The 17,104-nt window shown below is 42.4% G+C and overlaps 1 protein-coding gene and 1 pseudogene across 1 annotated transcript; both read right to left on the minus strand.

Moving 5' to 3' along the window:
• Nucleotides 1-5,674: 5,674 nt before the first annotated feature.
• On the minus strand, nucleotides 5,675-8,389 carry LOC136505325 (uncharacterized; annotated as a pseudogene).
• Nucleotides 8,390-10,092: 1,703 nt separating this feature from the next.
• Nucleotides 10,093-15,244, minus strand: LOC136504774 (uncharacterized). Its single transcript, XM_066499775.1, has 3 exons — nucleotides 14,918-15,244; nucleotides 14,519-14,738; nucleotides 10,093-10,661 (listed from the first exon to the last, which is right to left on the minus strand). The coding sequence occupies exons 1-3, from the start codon at nucleotides 15,112-15,114 to the stop codon at nucleotides 10,446-10,448; spliced, it is 633 nt and encodes a 210-aa protein (XP_066355872.1). The 5' UTR covers nucleotides 15,115-15,244; the 3' UTR covers nucleotides 10,093-10,445.
• Nucleotides 15,245-17,104: the final 1,860 nt, after the last annotated feature.

Genomic DNA, 17,104 nt, shown 5'->3' on the forward strand with positions numbered 1-17,104 from the left:
TCGTGTCATTGAGTTACCTCACTTGTGGGTCGGTTCTTGCGGTGTCCTATCGTGTGGACGAGGTTTGTGAAACACCTCTTAGCCACCGAACCACCAAGTGTTGGTCGACACAACGGGGACTAGCGTGTTGGCAAGCACGTGAACCTCGGGAGAAAAATCAGTTGTCTCTTGTCATTTGCATTCTCCCAGTGATTGGCTTAATCTTCATCTTGTGATTGGTTCATCCCCTATATGGCGGTATAATCACCCTACTCACTTATTTACATTCTTGCAAACTAGTTGATACAAGCTCTTTAGTGTAATTAGAATTGAGAGCTTGCTTTATTATTTACATTCATCTAGTTGAGCTCTTTAGAGTAGCAAGATTGAGAGCTCTTAGTGAGTAGTTACATAGCAAGTTTGGGTGCCTAAGTAATCATTGCAACTAGAATTGTTGGATAGGTGGCTTGCAACCCTTATAGAGCTAGAGCAAGTTTGCATTACGCTATTTGTCATACTAATCAAATTGCTCTAGTTGATTTGTAGATTTTTAAATAGGCTATTCACCCCCCCCCCCTCTAGCCATATTAGGACCTTTCACCCCCCCCCCCCCCCCCCCCCCCTAGCCATTTAGGACCATCCGACTTCCTCGTCGATGCTTAGGTCCCACTCAATCTTGTGCCTCTTCATCATCATCTGCACGTGGCGATCAACCATGTAAAAGGAAATTGCAGGGAAGAAGATGTAGGGGAAGAGAAGGCATGTTCTAGTTAGTCTAAAATTAGTTTCTAACTATCCATTTGAACTTTGGTTGATAAGAGCATCTCCAAAGAGACATTCTAAATTCCACTCTATATCTTCATTTGGCTATCCACTCGATAAATATTCCCTCTCCATAATTAAGCACACTCAAACAGACTACCTACATCTCACTCTCCATATTCTATTGATCTATATTTTATTAGTATTCAAAAATAATATGAATTGCTATATTTTTTGGTGATTTTGAGAATTGAATTGATACTCTTAAGTTCAAACATTTTACGAAAACAGTTAACTTTGAAGAATTTTAATTAAAATCTAGAAGATTTTGAGTTAAATCCAACTAAAATGAGTTCTCTATTATTTATTCTATTGACAAAAAAATATACATTAATTTTAGATCTTGATATGACCACCTTTTGAATTTATGAAATGAGGAGAAAGGACTGGAATTTTAGAGCAACATAAACATGACACTAGTTGTCAGCCTCACATAAACCAAGATAGCGAGGCACATGGGCCAACCAAATTTTGCTACAGAGGCTCACGCGATAGCACGTCAAATATGATAGAGATGGTATAGGCTAGTATGTTGGAGGCTGAGCGTTAGCTAAAAAAGCAATAGCAAGTTAGGGGATGCTCTAATACAAAAATAAAACACAAAGTGTTGTGCAATTGTCATATTGTATACACATATGGCATTGGAAAAAAGCACTGTTGCATGATCCTATAGTACAACATGTTGGATTGGCCATTGCCAGCAATTCCAATTATGTGGTGAATATTTGGGGAAGCCTTTACACATATATAAAGAATATTTGGGTTAACTTTTCCCCTATTACCATGATGAAAGAAACAGAAACAGGTTTGGCCAGATATTGAGTGTGCACAAAAATAAAATAGAAAGAATTTTGTCCGGTACATGAGCCACACGGGATTCACAGAACATCCCAATCGTTTGAAAGATCAATAAAATAACATAATTTGATCAATAGCATTATCCCTATACCAACTAGCATTGACCCAGCTGGATCGAGTAAGGTATCGTTTAGTTCCACCTCATTTTGTCAAATTTTTCAAGATTTTTCATCACATCAAATTTTTAGACGCATGCATGAAGCATTAAATATAAATAAAAAATAAAACTAATTGCATAGTTTAGATGAAATTCACGAGACGAATCTTTTAAGCCTAAATAGACTATGATTGGACACTAATTATCAAATAACAACGAAAGTGCTACAGTACCATTTTCAAAAAAAAAAAAATCGCCAACTAAACAAGTCGTGAGACACCGTAGTGTCTGTCAACCTATCATCTAAAGCTTACCTTAAATTCTAGTTGGAATAGTAAGATGTTCAATAAAATTTGCCGTCAAAAAAAAAAGATGTTCAATAAAATATAATATTTTTCATTGCAGTATACAGAGTTTTGAACAAAGTCTATAATTTTTTATATATTGGCACCATAATTCTGGTTTTCAATTTTAAATAGTTGTGACAAAACCCAATGCCAAAACACTTGCGCAACCACAAGTTGATCATATATTGCATCAGAAAAGGCTAATTGTTGTTGGGAAATGGATCAATCATATGCTCCCTCATTAGCAATGTTGTATTGAACGAGTTTAGCCGATGCAAGTGTCGGTAGTAAAAAAAACATAATACGAACACGTACAAGTTTGCCTAGCACAGTGAGGGTGTTTGATTCCTCCTCCTAAATTTTAGTCGTCGTTCCATCGGATGTTTGATACATATATAGAGTATTAAATATAGACTAATTATGAAACTAATTGCATAGTTTGCGACTAATTTGCGAGACGAATCTTTTAAGCCTAATTAGTCCATGATTTGATAACGTGGTGCTACAATAAATATGTTCTAATAGTGAATTAATTAGGCTTAATAAATTCGTCTCATGGAGTACTGACGGATTCTGTAATTTATTTTTTTTATTAGTATCCAAACACCCCATGCGATATCCTCATATCTAGACATATATAATATCTAGATTTATAGTAAAATGGATGTATAAAAAAAATTAAAGCAACTTATAATTTAAAACAGGGATGAAGGATTTAAAATAATAATATTTTATCCAAAACAATGATGAAGTGTAGTAACTCCGCTGTGTAATGCTAATGGCAACTAACATTCGATTGGGTCGCGCGAGACATTGTACTGTCAACCTCGGTCATATAGAGCTTTGCTGGAATTCTAATTTCAATCATGAATTATCGAATGAAAAGCATTTGTGTCGGTGTTTCAAGTTACCACCGACGAGTAAATTTCTAATATTGTGCGTCTGACTCGGATGGTGTGCTAAGAGGACATAAGGTTTATACTGGTTTGAGCAGAAAGTCCATAAGTCCAGTTCGTCGCTGCTGCTCATGTTAACAGGGGTTACAAATGGGCGAGAGAGAAATGATCCCAAGTCTCTGGTGAAAGGAGTGAACGGGTGCTGAGAGCTCGATCGCTGCTCAGCCGTGTGTTTGTGTCGTGCTCTTGTGCGGATCTAGATCCGATCGGGTCCCGAATGGTCGATCGATCGGTCACTTTCATGGGAAGTCCTGCTTTTTCTTTTATAGGCCAAGGGAAAGCGCAGGTTACAGTGGGGAAAAAGAGAAGAATAAGAGAGAGAAGAAGGCTGCCAGGACCGTCGGGTCCTTCTCCTTCATGCGGGTTCCGCCGATCCTGTAGACGTCAACAGGGACGGCTCCACGTCGCGGCCCTGTTCGTCGCTGACGCCATGTGCAGGCGTCGTCTACTGGTCATGGCGTCCCATTCCATCCCGGCGGGCGTCGTGGTGAATTGACGCGCCTGTCAGCGTTCGTACGAGGGTTAGGCAGAACAGCACCGGCACGCCCGAAGTTGTTCTTGATGTGAATCCTCATGTATGGCCTGTCATGGCCACGGGTTACATCGAGACGTGCTGGTCTCTTCCTTGGTGTCAGAGTTTTGACCCAGGCCCATATGCCTGGACCAGGAGTGGTTGACGGCGGTATGGGACTCCGTCGGGCAAGACAGAGCCCGCACCCGAGGGGTCAGGCGAGGCGGAGTGCAAACCCAAGGGTCGGACGAGGCGAAGCCCGCGGCCTTGAGGTCGGGCGAGACGGAGCCCGCGGCCTTTGGGTCAGGCGAGACGGAGCCCACGGCCTTGGGGTCGGACGACGCAGAGCCCGTAGCCTCGGGGTTGGGCGAGGCGGAGCCCACAGCCTTGAGGTCGGACAAGACGGAGCCCACGACCTTGGGGCCGGACGAGGCGGAGCCCTCCCCCAGACGTCGGGCGAGGCGGAGCCCACGCACCTAGGGGGTCGGTTGAAGCTGTAGTCGCGCTCTTGACTTGACTGCTCAGATGAATCAATATTAATGGTCATTAGCTCTTCCTTTTCTGATACCCTAGTATTGGTCCTCAACAATTTAGTTATCACCAATTTAACCTTAACTTATATTTTTTTTATGAGTGGTGGAAAAACCTAATGCAGATTGCAGAAACAAACCATTGTACTGTGCAATCGCAAGTCAACGGTATAGGACCACCATGGCACCATCGAAGCTATTCAACAATACCGGAGCAATCATTTTAGACAACAGGGGCATACCACAACAACAAGCATCGTATCATAAAATCATATTTGCATCAAAGGAAATGGGTTCCTGCGCCACCAATCAAAACCATATAATTACAGGTAATGTTGCATTCAGAAAATGGTTTTCGCAATAACTCCAGTTTTTTTAGAAGCTACACAAACAAGCAAAAGCAATAGACTGATGACCGATTTGCTCACTTAGCATTGAGCAATACGGCTGCAAACGAAACCAAGACTGGCAATGCCAGCTTCATAGTAGATTAGTATGAAAAACATTTTACAACTCGAGAAGCCCAGAAACAAAAGAACCCTATGACCAGATTATTACCTTCCAGCAACTAGGTCGTCAGTATGAGCTTATAAGAAAGCTATCAAATTTACATGAGCATTTAAACTAAACCAACCTATTATTAGTCCATTGACTACATACAGATTCTGCATTCAACTGTCAATTATGAAACAGTGACTGTTATTTCTATTCTCTAATAAATGCACACCAGATAGAGCGTTACTCAATTTCCTACAAGTTAAGTGATCAGCAACTTATTCAGTAACTCGTATACATACACTCCTACAATCATATCATAGCCATCACAAATTCTGAATTATTGTACCATTTTAATATTTCTGGCAAGCTATCTTACCAAATTAATAACATTCACTCACTATGTTATGTGAGACATTGTGATAATGTGATGCCAATCTGTGTCATTTAACACTTAACTTGGACTGTAATTCACCAGAATATTATAAGGTACATCTGGATTGAAATACCCTTGTCCTTTAATGAAGAAAGCTATTCAACCACAATGCTTGAGAAATGATTTTCGTAAACAATTGTGAATCATAGCAGTAGCAACCATATTATACAAGGCATATTTATGTTAAATGGTATGTTTTAAGCTGAAGAAAATAAAATCAAATGATTACACAAGGTATATTTTTCATTTGAGTGAACAAAAGTAACTTTCCACTGCAACTCCTAATTTGTTGAAGAGGTTACACACAAATAAAAGCAATAACATAAAGGCTGTCTTGTTCGAACCAAGGCTATCCAAAATTAGAGTTCTAATAGAACATCACAAATCAGCCAACCCCACGATATTCCATGATTTGGCTGCTAGTATTAGGGAACAAGAAATCAATCAGCATAACAAGATGCAGTGAACCAAAAAGCATCATTACTAGTTCAATTAACTACAAGTTATTGCATTCAGCTGATAGTTACTTGACTGTGTACAATTGCTGCTAATAATTAACGATGAGTATTTACTAACCGATCCACACTTCTATGGTGACGTCAAGTCTACAAACCATGAATCCACTACTGCCATGACAAATCAGTTGTGATCCACCATCAGATTTGGAGGATAATATTGATGGAAATTAGGACAAATCACATGATTCTCACAAGCAAAAGAAGCAAATGGTAGAAGTCAATTATAACAGTTTGTTCTTTGTTTTCAGAATTGTAACAGGTAACATCAACAAGAGGAATAAGACTCTGGAGACTACCACTAATAACAGACGATCATCTACAGATGAATGCCCATCACTGCTAGAGTGCTAGTAGGCTAGTAGCTGTAGACGTCTTGCATGACATGGCTACGCCTTCATACAGAAGCTCCCAACCATGCGGCTCTGTCACCTCAAAGTCAAGATAGCAGACCAACCAAAGAACACAGTGTTAGAATAATCAAGAGGGATTTGGTCAAAGTTAGTTGTTAGCCGTGCTAGGCCAACATGACGCCACGATATGGTAGTGCAAGTGAAACAAGCTATCCATTATGTACAGCAATGCAAATTTGAAAACTATCAAAAGGGATGTATACAACTGATTTTAGCTCTGCATTTTTCCCAAGAAAAACAGAGAAAATTTGACTGCGCTAGTATTCATGCACTAGACAAATTTGCCAGTCATAGACCCATAGTATTTAGGCACCAGCTATAGTATACAGAGTACACCCAAAAAAAACAAGATGAGTAAATGACTAATGACATAAACAAATTGTAATGGACTGATAATAAGTCAGATTTTACAAAACATTCAATGTCCATATATGTTATTAATATCAAATTCAATACTAAACTTGTATAGAAAGTAGATCAAATAAAAGCATATATCGATGGGCATAGAGCAATATATAATTAAGCCTTTTCCTGGATTCACTATTGATACGTGAGGGTAGGGTCAAATACTTTCCTTCTCAAAAAGATTGACAGACATGGGATACACAATTGTCATGTAAGGATACACGAATGTCCTAAAGTGGCAACTTTTTTTAGAGCAAGACATATGTATACGAAGATATTGATTGTAACAACTAGTTTGTCGCAAAACGCTACAGAATTTTCCTAGCTACATTATGTACGTTGGTTAGCTTCCAAAGCAACATATCATGATAGAAAAAATCATTCCAAAAGGCCAAAGGACCACATGGTCTACAAGGGCTCCATGGTGACAATGGTGGATGCGAGAAAATTTGGACATGCCAGCAGCAAGTGCACTTAGGTAACAAGTAGGACGCCACAGCAAACCACCAATACAATATAGTTCCCTACAGCTGAAGAAACATGGAAGACAATTCTTACCATTTCATATGCTTGGCAGTGCCAACGGTGGTGGAAATCTTGCATAAGGAAAACCAAAGAACGCGCCATTTTTCGAGGTGCAGAGATTCTCAACAAGCAATGTCTTGATGTCCAGTACAAAATGTTCAGTTTTTCGCGACGACTCAGCTACTAGAGCTAAGTAATGTCCTGCTGTGCCCTCAGTCTCCCAATGATAGGTGATCCCAAAGTCCTTGGGCAATGGAATTAGCTTGTCATGCAGCCACTCTTGTGCGCCAACACAGTTGCTTTGCCAATTCTTGCAATACAGGTCAATTGTGCCATCGCCAATAGTTAAGAACCCGAGTCTGCCATCCGCTGCCTCGACAATGGCACACATATTTTCTGAATCAAAATTGTGGGGCGGGAGGTCAATGATGGAGAATTTCATCTCACTTGTATCAAGCATTAGCGAATAGCCCATCAAACCAACCATCCAGTAGAGGCAGCAGTGCGCATAGTAGGTCATGTATTCAATATCTCCATCAGGCAAACAGATCGTGGTAATAATACCTCGCCACGTCTGGTTGCAGGAAGAGAAGACGAAAGCCATGACCTTGTCTTTGAAAAGCACAGTGCAGATAACTCTGAACGATTCCTCCCCGTCATTCTCGCCAGCTGGAGCCAGAACGGGTTCACATGCCGCGCGTCTGGGGTGGAGGCCGCCATTAGGTCGTCGGGTATGCGGGGAATCATGACGTACCGGCGATGCAGGGGGTCGCAGACTACGAAATCCTCGAATCGGATTTTGATGGAGATGTGCCGGGGGAGGAGGACCCGGCCATCGCGGGCGTGGCGAATGCGCCACGAGATGGGGTCGGGGACGAAGGAGAAGGTGAAGTCGGCGGCTTGCTCGAGCGCGCGGGCTTCCGGGGCGGAGCGGTGGGGCGGCCCGACGGGGAAGAATCGTCGGTATATGCTAGAAGTGATGAACCCGAGGACTGCAGGGGAGCGGAGGGACAGGAAGCGGCGGAGGAACCGGGGCTCGGAGAAGATGCGGCGGAAGGAGGAGCAGGCGGCGGAGGCGCGGGCGAGGTCGGCCGTGGCGTCGAGGCGCAGGAAGATCTCCTCCCAGATCTCGTCCGGGAGGACGGGCTGCGCCGCCGGGCCTCTGGCGGACCGCCGTCGCGCTCGCGCCGACGTCGACGCCGCCGCGCGATCGGCCGGCTGTGGGAGAGGACGGCGGGCTCTGGCGGTCCGGCGTCGCGCCGACGTCGATGCCATCGCGCTGTCGGCCAGACGTGGAGGAGGACGGCGGGCTCTGGCGCTCCGGCGTGCCGCCGACGCCGTCGCGGCGCGGGGTCGGCCGACTGTGGGAGAGGAGCAGAAACGCCCGAGACGGCAATTTGGGATTTTAGGGATTCGGGGGTTTGGGCCGCGTTTAGTTTGCCTGCGGATTCGGCGCCGCCGGAATTCCCAGCACACGGTAGCGCACGGCATTTCATTTGTATTCGGTAAAAATTGTCCAATCGTTAATTAATTAGGCTTAAAATGTTCGTCTCGCAAAGTACAACCTAATTATGTAATTAGTTTTTAATTTTATCAACATTTAGTACTCTATGCATACCGCAAGTTTAATGTGACGGAGAATCTTCTTTTTACATAGTGTCAAATTCTGAAATTTAGGACACCTAAACATAGCCTTGGGGATAGCAGTGGTGTCCGCGAAGCCGCGGACGGCGGACACTCGTTGGCTACTTGCCAGTTCCCACACTATCAGTGACGGGGAAAGCGTTTTCTTCTCGCAAATTTCTCCAGAATTCCTTCAAACCATGCTGTGCTTGGTAAATCGTTCGCGTGCCTTTAAACTCGGCTTGATCCGCTTCTTTTTTTTTTATTCAGAACAATGTTTTCCTCTCATAAATTCTTCCAGAATTCCTCCAAACCATCTAAATTCCTCCAGAACCATACCATCCGAACGGGGCCACTATCAGTGATGGGAAAGCCACTTTTTTTAATAAAAAGAAAAGAAAGAAGACATGATGTGCTCAGTGCCGGCCCTAAGGGGTGGGCAGGAGGTGCGACGGCCGAGGGCCCTCGCGGGATTGGGGCCCAAGCCCAAGTATATAATACTCCATACCCTTTAGCTATAGTCCATTAGGATTTAAGATTCATGAGAAGATGCAGCGGTCCATCAGCAAAATGAGTCGTCGGCCTCTTTCTTTCCGGGAGGCAAGGAGCCGAGCCGCCAACACCCGCACACGTGCACATAGCGATCGCGAGTCGCGACTTCCGGACTTCTGGCGAGACGGGAGACTGCGAGAGACGCAGCGTCGATCACCAGTTCACCACGCGATCACCAGCGCAGATCACCGAGACACCGATGCTCGAGTTCTAGTCTTCTAGAAGCCAGACGACGGCGTTCCAGACGACGACGGCGACCAGGCAGCTGAAGCAGAGCTCGACGAAGACAACGACATCTGATCGTGGTTATTGCCTTCTGTCCTTTTGTGATTTGTGAATCTTGGTTCTGAATAAGTTCATATCCAAATTATTTGGGCCCTAGTTTTTTTCTTTTTGTTCAATTTTTGTCTAATACTTTGTACTCATATAGTTATGTTTTTCTTGTAATTTAGGTCAGGTGTTAGAATTTTAGAATGTTTCCTAAAAAAAACATTTGTCGAGAGGGGCCGTCGCGACAAGTTCGTCAGAGGGCCCTCAAAAAATTAATTTCTATCTATATATTTTTTTTTTTGAAAAAGTCTATATAAACTCCCAACTATTCAGGACGGACTACCACCTCCCAAACTATAAAATCATATAAGCTAGCAAGTTGACTTGTTAAAGGTGTCCTTACAATTACATTTTTCCTATTTCTATGTTTTGTAAATCTTTTCCAAAGAGGACCATACACTTGCCGACAAATCTCACTCCACGTAAGAAAGATCAACAGATACCACCACCGTGGCTGAATTATTTCGATTTTGAATATCTCGTTTGAGAGCAGCATGCAACACATAGGATTTCTTTTTTAAACTACAAAGTTCTTTGAGATTTTTTTTAACTACAATTTATTCTCCATTGAAGCCAATAGCGCAATCGTACAATTTAGTATAGAGATCTCATAACATGACGTGCACCAATACCACCATCGCGATAAGATTCACTACAAGAAGGCTACAATTTATTCTCCTTTGAAGCCAACAGCGCAATCATACAATTTACCCCTTGTTTAGTTGAACCCCAAAGTCCAAAAAGTTACTACAGTACCTGTCACATCGAATGTTTACGGCCCATGCATGGAGCATTAAATGTAGATGAAAAGAAAAACTAATTACACAGTTTGGTGGGAAATTACGAGACGAACGTTTTAAGCCTAATTAGTCAATGTTTGGACACTATTTGTCAAATAAAAACGAAGGTGCTACAGTAGCCCCGAATTCCAAATTTCGCGAACTAAACAAGGGCTTAGTCTAGAGATCTCATAACATGACGTGCACCAATACCACCATCGCGATAAGATTCACTACAAGACGACGGAGAAAGGTGTCGTCTTGGCTCCCCTTCACAGCTCTAGCTTGCTGGCCAGGTACCAGGAGTGCATGGCCAAGCTGCCAAACGACATGATGTTGGCCAGTGATGACAGCCCGTGGATCATCCCAAACTTCTTGTTCATTGCAGCAAGGGTGGGGTTGGATTTAGCCACCTGCTGATTCTTTGACCATCCGACTTCCTCGCCGATGCTCAGGTCCCGCTCAATCTTGTGCCTCTTCTTCATCATCTGCAAGCAGTGATCAACCATGTCAAAGGAAATTGCATGAAAGAAGATGTAGAAGAAGAGGGGGCATATTCTAGTTGGTCTCAAATTATTTTCTAACTTTCCATTTGAACTTTGGTTGATAATAGAAAATAAAACACAACTGCTGTGCAATTGCCATATTGTATACAAACATTGTATTGGGAAAATTAAAGCTAACTGTTGTATGATCCCATCGTACAAAATGTTGGACTGGCCATGCCAGCAACATCCTGATTATGTGCCGAATATTTTTTATCTAAAGCCTTTCCACAGATATAAAGAATATTTGGGTAAACTTTTCCCCTAAAGACATTACATGATGAAACTGAACATGTTTGGCCATAGTGAACAGAAATATAAAAAAAGGAATTTTTCCTGGTAGAAGGCACCCTGTGCTCCAAACTGTACATGGGCTACACTGGGTTCACAGAACATCCCAATCACTTGCAAGCTCCATAAAATAACATAATTTGATCCAATAGCATACTATACCAACTAGCATTCACACTGGGTTGAGTAAGACACCGATAAAATAACATAAAATTTGATCCAATAGCATTATCCTATATCAACTAGCATTCACACTGGGACGAGTAAGACACCGTACTGTCAATCTATCATCTAAAGCTTACCTTCAATTCTAGTTCGAATAGCAAGATGTTCAAGAAAAAAAATAATAGTTTTTTTCATTGCAGTATTACAGAGTTTCGACCATGTATATATTTTTTTTGATATATTGGCACCATAACTCTGGTTTTCAAATTTAAATAGCTGTGACAAAACCCAATGCACTCGCGCTACCACAAGTTGATCATATATAACATATATTGCATCAGAAAAAGCTAATTGTTGTTGAACAAAAAGGATAAATCATATGCTCCCTCACTAGCAATGCTGTATTGGCCACAGCTAAGCCTTTTTCCAAGGCACATTGACATACCATCAATGCGGAATGTCACATGAACAAGTTTAGGCAAGCCTCAGTAGCAAAAAGAACATAATATGAAACAAGTTTTCCTAGTACGAGCGTACAGGGCACCCTGTGCCTTCCAACTAGTCATGGGCCACACAGGGTTAACACAACACCACAATCACTTGCAAGCATGGGCGGATTTGGGCCTAGGGCCATGGCCCTAGGCGTGGCCCCTTATACCGCTCTTATTTTTTCTGGCCCAATCCGTTCCAGAAAGGAGAGGCCCTAGTCTGTTGGCCCAGCGACAGTAAACGCGCTCGCAATCATTCGTCACAGGCTCGCAACGCTCGCCTGGCCCAGTTTCTGCCCTCTCATAGTCTCGTCGCACCCCGTTGCCTGTTGCCCCTTGCTCTGCGGCTCGGCCATTCGCCTAAGTCCAAACCCTAGCCGCACGGCTTGCAGCTCCAGCGAAGCGGCGTGCAGCCCTCCTGGAATTCAGAGCGGCGTATCCTTGGATTGGAGGTGAGCTGGTGCAATGCTTGGATTTTAGGCGAACAGACGGCGACTAAATTTCTCCAATCCCTGTGTCGTGCGCCATGCAATTGGATGTCCTGGTGGCCAGCAATCGGTGTTGACTCGTTCGTGTGGCTGGATAGGAGAAGCAAGCAAGCATGTTAGTGTTTAGGCCTAGTGCTCCATGCTCCTAATTTTCCCAATCTCCTTTTTAAGGCATGACCCATTCTAGTTTTCTTGATTGCTCGTTAGTAGACGGTGATTGCTCCATTGATCATTGGAAGATAATCCTTTTTTTTAAATGTTCCTATTGTTATTCATTGATCTACGCCTGTTTAAGGTGGTACTAAAAAGCGGTATCTGAATAAATTCATCTTTCTGTATGCTAGAACAGGATATTTTTGCAATTTGCTCAAGTTATTTGATGCGGCAAAATAGGCTTGCCTGAATGCGACTTTGCAAATAAAATAGGCTTGCCGGAATAAGATAATCTCCTTTTTATTTGTTGCCTGTGTGAATTATCAGTAGGGCCTATTATGAATTACTTAGGCGCTTAGTGGCCCTAGGCGTTGATTTTCACCAGCTCTGCCACTGCTTGCAAGATACTTAAAATACAACATTTTATCCAAAACAATGATAGGAGCAGTAACTCCGCTGTGTAATGCTAATGCCAACTAATACTCACTTGCGTCTTGTGAGACATTGTGCTGTCAAACTCGGTCATATAGAGCTTAGCTTGAATTCTAATCATGAATTATTAAATGAAAAACATTTGGTTATCACCAACTCAACCTTAACATATATTCTTTTATGAGTGGTGAAAAACCTAATGCAGATTGCAGAACCATCTGTACAACTACAAGTCAATGGTATAGAACCACCATCAAAGTATTCAACAATACCAGAGCAATCATTATAGACAACAGGAATGTATCATAACAACAAGCATCATATCATAAAATCATATTTGCATGAAAGGAAATGGACTGTGGCGCACCAATCAAAACCATATAATTGCATTCAGAAAATGGTTTCACAATAACTCCAGTTTTTTTTTTGAAGCTACACAAACAAAGCAAAAACAATAAATTGATACCTGATTTGCTCACTGAGCATTGAGTAATACGTACAGGTGCAAACCAAACCATGACTGGCAATGTCAGCTTTATAGTAGATTAGCATGAACCATTTTCAAGACCCGAGAAGCCCATAAACAAAAAGAACGCTATGACCTCATTTATCACCTTCCAGCAACTAGGTCACTAGTATGAACTTATAAGAAAGCTATCAAATTTGCATGAGCAGTTAAACTAAACCAACCTATTATTAGTCCATTGACTAGATACAGATTTTGCATTCAACTGTCAATGATGAAACAGTGACTGTTATTTCTATTCTCTAATAAATTGCACACCAGATAAAGCATTACTCAATTTCCTAGAAGTCAAGATAAGGAGTGATCAGTGACTTATTCAGAAACTCGTATACGTTCCTGCAATCATATCATAGCCATCACAAATTCTGAATTCTTGTAGCATTTGTTCTATTTCTGGCAAGCTATCTTATACCAAATTAATAACATTCACTCACTGCGTTGTGTGAGACATTGTGATAATGTGATGCCAATCTCTGCCATTTAACATTTAACTTGACTGTAGCATCAATTATGAAGTATATTTATTGATAAGAGGAATAATTATAATGGTATTTTTCACCAGAATATTATAAAGTACATCTGGATTGAAATACCCTTGGCTTTTAATGATGAAAGCTATTAAACCACAATGCTTGGAAACCATTTTCATAAACAATTGTGAATCATAGCAATAGCAACCATATTATACAAGGCATATTTATGTTGAAGCTATATGTTTTAAGCTGCAGATAATAATAACATCAAATGATTTCACAAGGTACATTTGTCATTTGAGTGAAAAAATAGCTTTCCACAGCAATCCTATTTTGTTGAAGAGGTTACACAGAAGTAAAAGCAATAACATAAATGCTGCCCTGTTCGAACCAAGAATATCCAAAATTAGCTTTCCACAAAATCAGCCAACAGCACGATATTCCATGACTTGGCTGCTAGTATTAGGGAACACGAAATCCATCAGCATAACTAGATGCAACGAACTAAAAAGCATCATTATTAGTTAAAATAACTACAAATTATTGCATTCACCTGACAGTTATAGCACAGCACTAATCACTTTTAATCTCTAAAGCATTACTCGATTTCGTACAATTGCATCTAATAATTAGTGATGAGCATTTACTAACCAATCCACACTTCTATGGTCATACCAAGTCTACAAACCATGAATCCACAACTGCCATGACAAATCCTAGGTTCTCATAAAATTCGTTCCTCAATGGAAAGAGACCAAAGCGTAAGAAGAGGAATTCAGCTCACCTCGATGGTCATGGGGGTGAAGACTAGCAGGTTGGAGAGATTGCAGCCGAGCGCCGAGAGGAGGAATCCAAGCTGGTAGCGCTCCACGGTGGACGCCGTCTTCCACGGGTGGAGGTACGCGAAGGCGGCGACGGAGATGGCTGCGCAGGCGGAGATAAGCGTGAAGTAGGCCGGGAACATCTTGCTCTGCAAGTTGCCGAACATGTGCCTCGGCAGGTTCCTACAAACAACAAGATTCAACATCAGCACAGAACAAAGCACCGCTTCAGCTGCTCATTGAATCGATGGAGTTTTTCGGATCAGATTTTCCCCTCGGGATTTTTGGTTCTTAGATTAGATTGGGGGGAAATTAAAGAGGAGGGAGGAGAAAGCTGGGATTTTTTAGAGCCGGGAGCTTACTTGAACATGATGATGCCGCCGATGAAGGTGGCCCAGAGGGCGGCGCCCCAGGAGGTGGCGAAGGAGAGGACGTGGGCCAGCTTGGCGGCGGTGACGGCGCCAGCGCCGGAGGGGGAACCGAGGAGAGCCTCGGGGACGAAGAGGACGCCCGCGGCAAAGAAGCACACCGCCGCCAGGAACCGCGTCGCCCACCCCATCGCTCGCCGCCGATCGCCGGTGTAGAGAGAGGAGGAGGCGTCGACGGAGGGTTTGGGAACGGGATCGGGGTAGTTGCGGAGCAATTACGGAGAGGGGGGTGGCGTTGGGCAGTGGTTGTTGGTAGACGAATGCTAATGTCTAGTAGGATGAAAACGGACGGGATAGTTGGTTGACAATTCCCGTCCCGTTTTTTTTTTTTTTTTGAGAAATTCCCGTCCCCGGTTCCTATATCGCCCAAGCACAAAAATTGGGACACAAAGACCTTGGCAGCAGCCCAAACGTGGCCCGGCCCCACGTCCATTCTTCCGCGAGGCAGCCCAAACCGAGTGAAGCAGTGAATCCACGGCCCACGAGGGAAGAAGCTGCCATCCCCGTAGCCTAACTTTTAAAAAATGTTCATTTTTTACCCTAATCAGTTTTGAGGGTGGTTTTTTTTTGCTGGCATAGCACCACGTGGGAAGAGGTAAATCGAACTAAGTCGAAAGTTCTAGGAATCTACACCCGGTCATTAGTTCCTTTAAAATGTTGTTCATCACTACTCCATCATCATAGGAATGTACGCCCTGTCACTGTAAAATTAAATGTTTGTTTTTGTAACTGTATGTAAAACTAGTGGGGTTGTAAGTTACGGTTTTTTTATTTGACATTGTGTCATCCAACTTGCAAGAAGAAAATAAAATGGCATATACAAGAAGAAAAAAGAACTAAATTAGCTGACGCTTTTAGCGGTGAAACTTAAAGCATCTCCAAGAAACTTTCTAAATCTTACTCTCTAACAGTTTTTCTATATTTTTCACTCTCCAACAGTTTTTCTATATCTCATGCGCACTCTAGAGAGTCATTCTCATCTTCCATTTTTGGCTAGCGAAAAATCCGGAATGAAAGATGGATATATTTGGATAACTATTTAGAGAAACTGTTGTAGGGCAGTTTTTTATCAAAATCTTCATTCCTAGCATTTAGGAAGGACTTTTGAAGATGCCCTTAAATAGATGAAAGATATAGCCTATTCTACAAAACCATGAATTGAAGAAAAGATATACTACTATATATAACCTAGAAAGAGATAAAGTTGGACCGGCTAAAAGCGGCCGGGAAACCATCAACGGGGAAAGGAAACCGTATCGGATCGATCGAAGAGGAAACTTGCGTCGCTGGTCCACAAAAATTAAAAGCACACGTCATGCATGCAAGACAGGGACGTCCTGGTCTGCTAGATGAGGATGCATGGGCATGAGATACCACGTGTGGTGTGCGTGTGTTGGTGGCTACACGAGGATGGGGGCACTACTACAGAATGGACTTGTTGTTCTGGGTGGTAACGGCCTTTAGTTCTGGTTACCGCGCCGGGACAACGATTCCGAGACTAAAGGTGGAACCTTCAGTCCCGGGTCATCAAGCCGGAACTAAAGAGGGGCCTTTAGTCCCGGTTGGTGTTACCAACCGGGACTAAAGGCCCTCCAGCCGAGCAAACCTGGCGCACCCTTTAGTCCCGGTTGGTAACCTCAACCGGAACTAAAGGTTCACCCTTTAGTCCCGATTGGTAACCCCAACCGGGATTAAAGGTTCATTTTCTTTTTCTTTTTTTTGTTTAATTTGTTTTCAGTTCAGTTACACATATTTGTTTAATATATAATATGTTTTTATGTACGTATTCTACGCTGCTAATATAAATACACGCACGCATATAAATACATCTAATTCTCATCTCGAGCATTATTCGAATAAAGTATGAAACTATATATATTATAGATATATATGTATATATACAACACTTTCATAATCTTGTTCTCGAAAATAACGATATCAATAAACATTTAATTTACATCATTAGTTCCTTAGATCAAAGTAGAACTCGCCGTTGGGATTTAGCATTTTTTTTAGAAGATATCCTGCTATTGACTCTTGAACTGCTTTCAGATGATCTTTTTGCATGACCCTTCGTTTCAACCATTCAGTCTTGCATTTGAAATAAAAGGAAATGTATTA

This window comes from Miscanthus floridulus, chromosome 14 (genome assembly GCF_019320115.1).
Source record: "Miscanthus floridulus cultivar M001 chromosome 14, ASM1932011v1, whole genome shotgun sequence".
Lineage (NCBI taxonomy): Eukaryota > Viridiplantae > Streptophyta > Magnoliopsida > Poales > Poaceae > Miscanthus > Miscanthus floridulus.

Excerpts from the sequence above, each read along its gene's own strand:
- LOC136504774 (XM_066499775.1), bottom strand. The coding sequence starts at position 15,114 with ATGGGGTGGGCGACGCGGTTCCTGGCGGCGGTGTGCTTCTTTGCCGCG. Across the intron at positions 14,739-14,917 it reads GGCGGCATCATCATGTTCAA|GAACCTGCCGAGGCACATGT; the intron begins GTAAGCTCCCGG and ends TGTTGTTTGTAG. Across the intron at positions 10,662-14,518 it reads TCACCCCCATGACCATCGAG|ATGATGAAGAAGAGGCACAA; the intron begins GTGAGCTGAATT and ends CACTGCTTGCAG.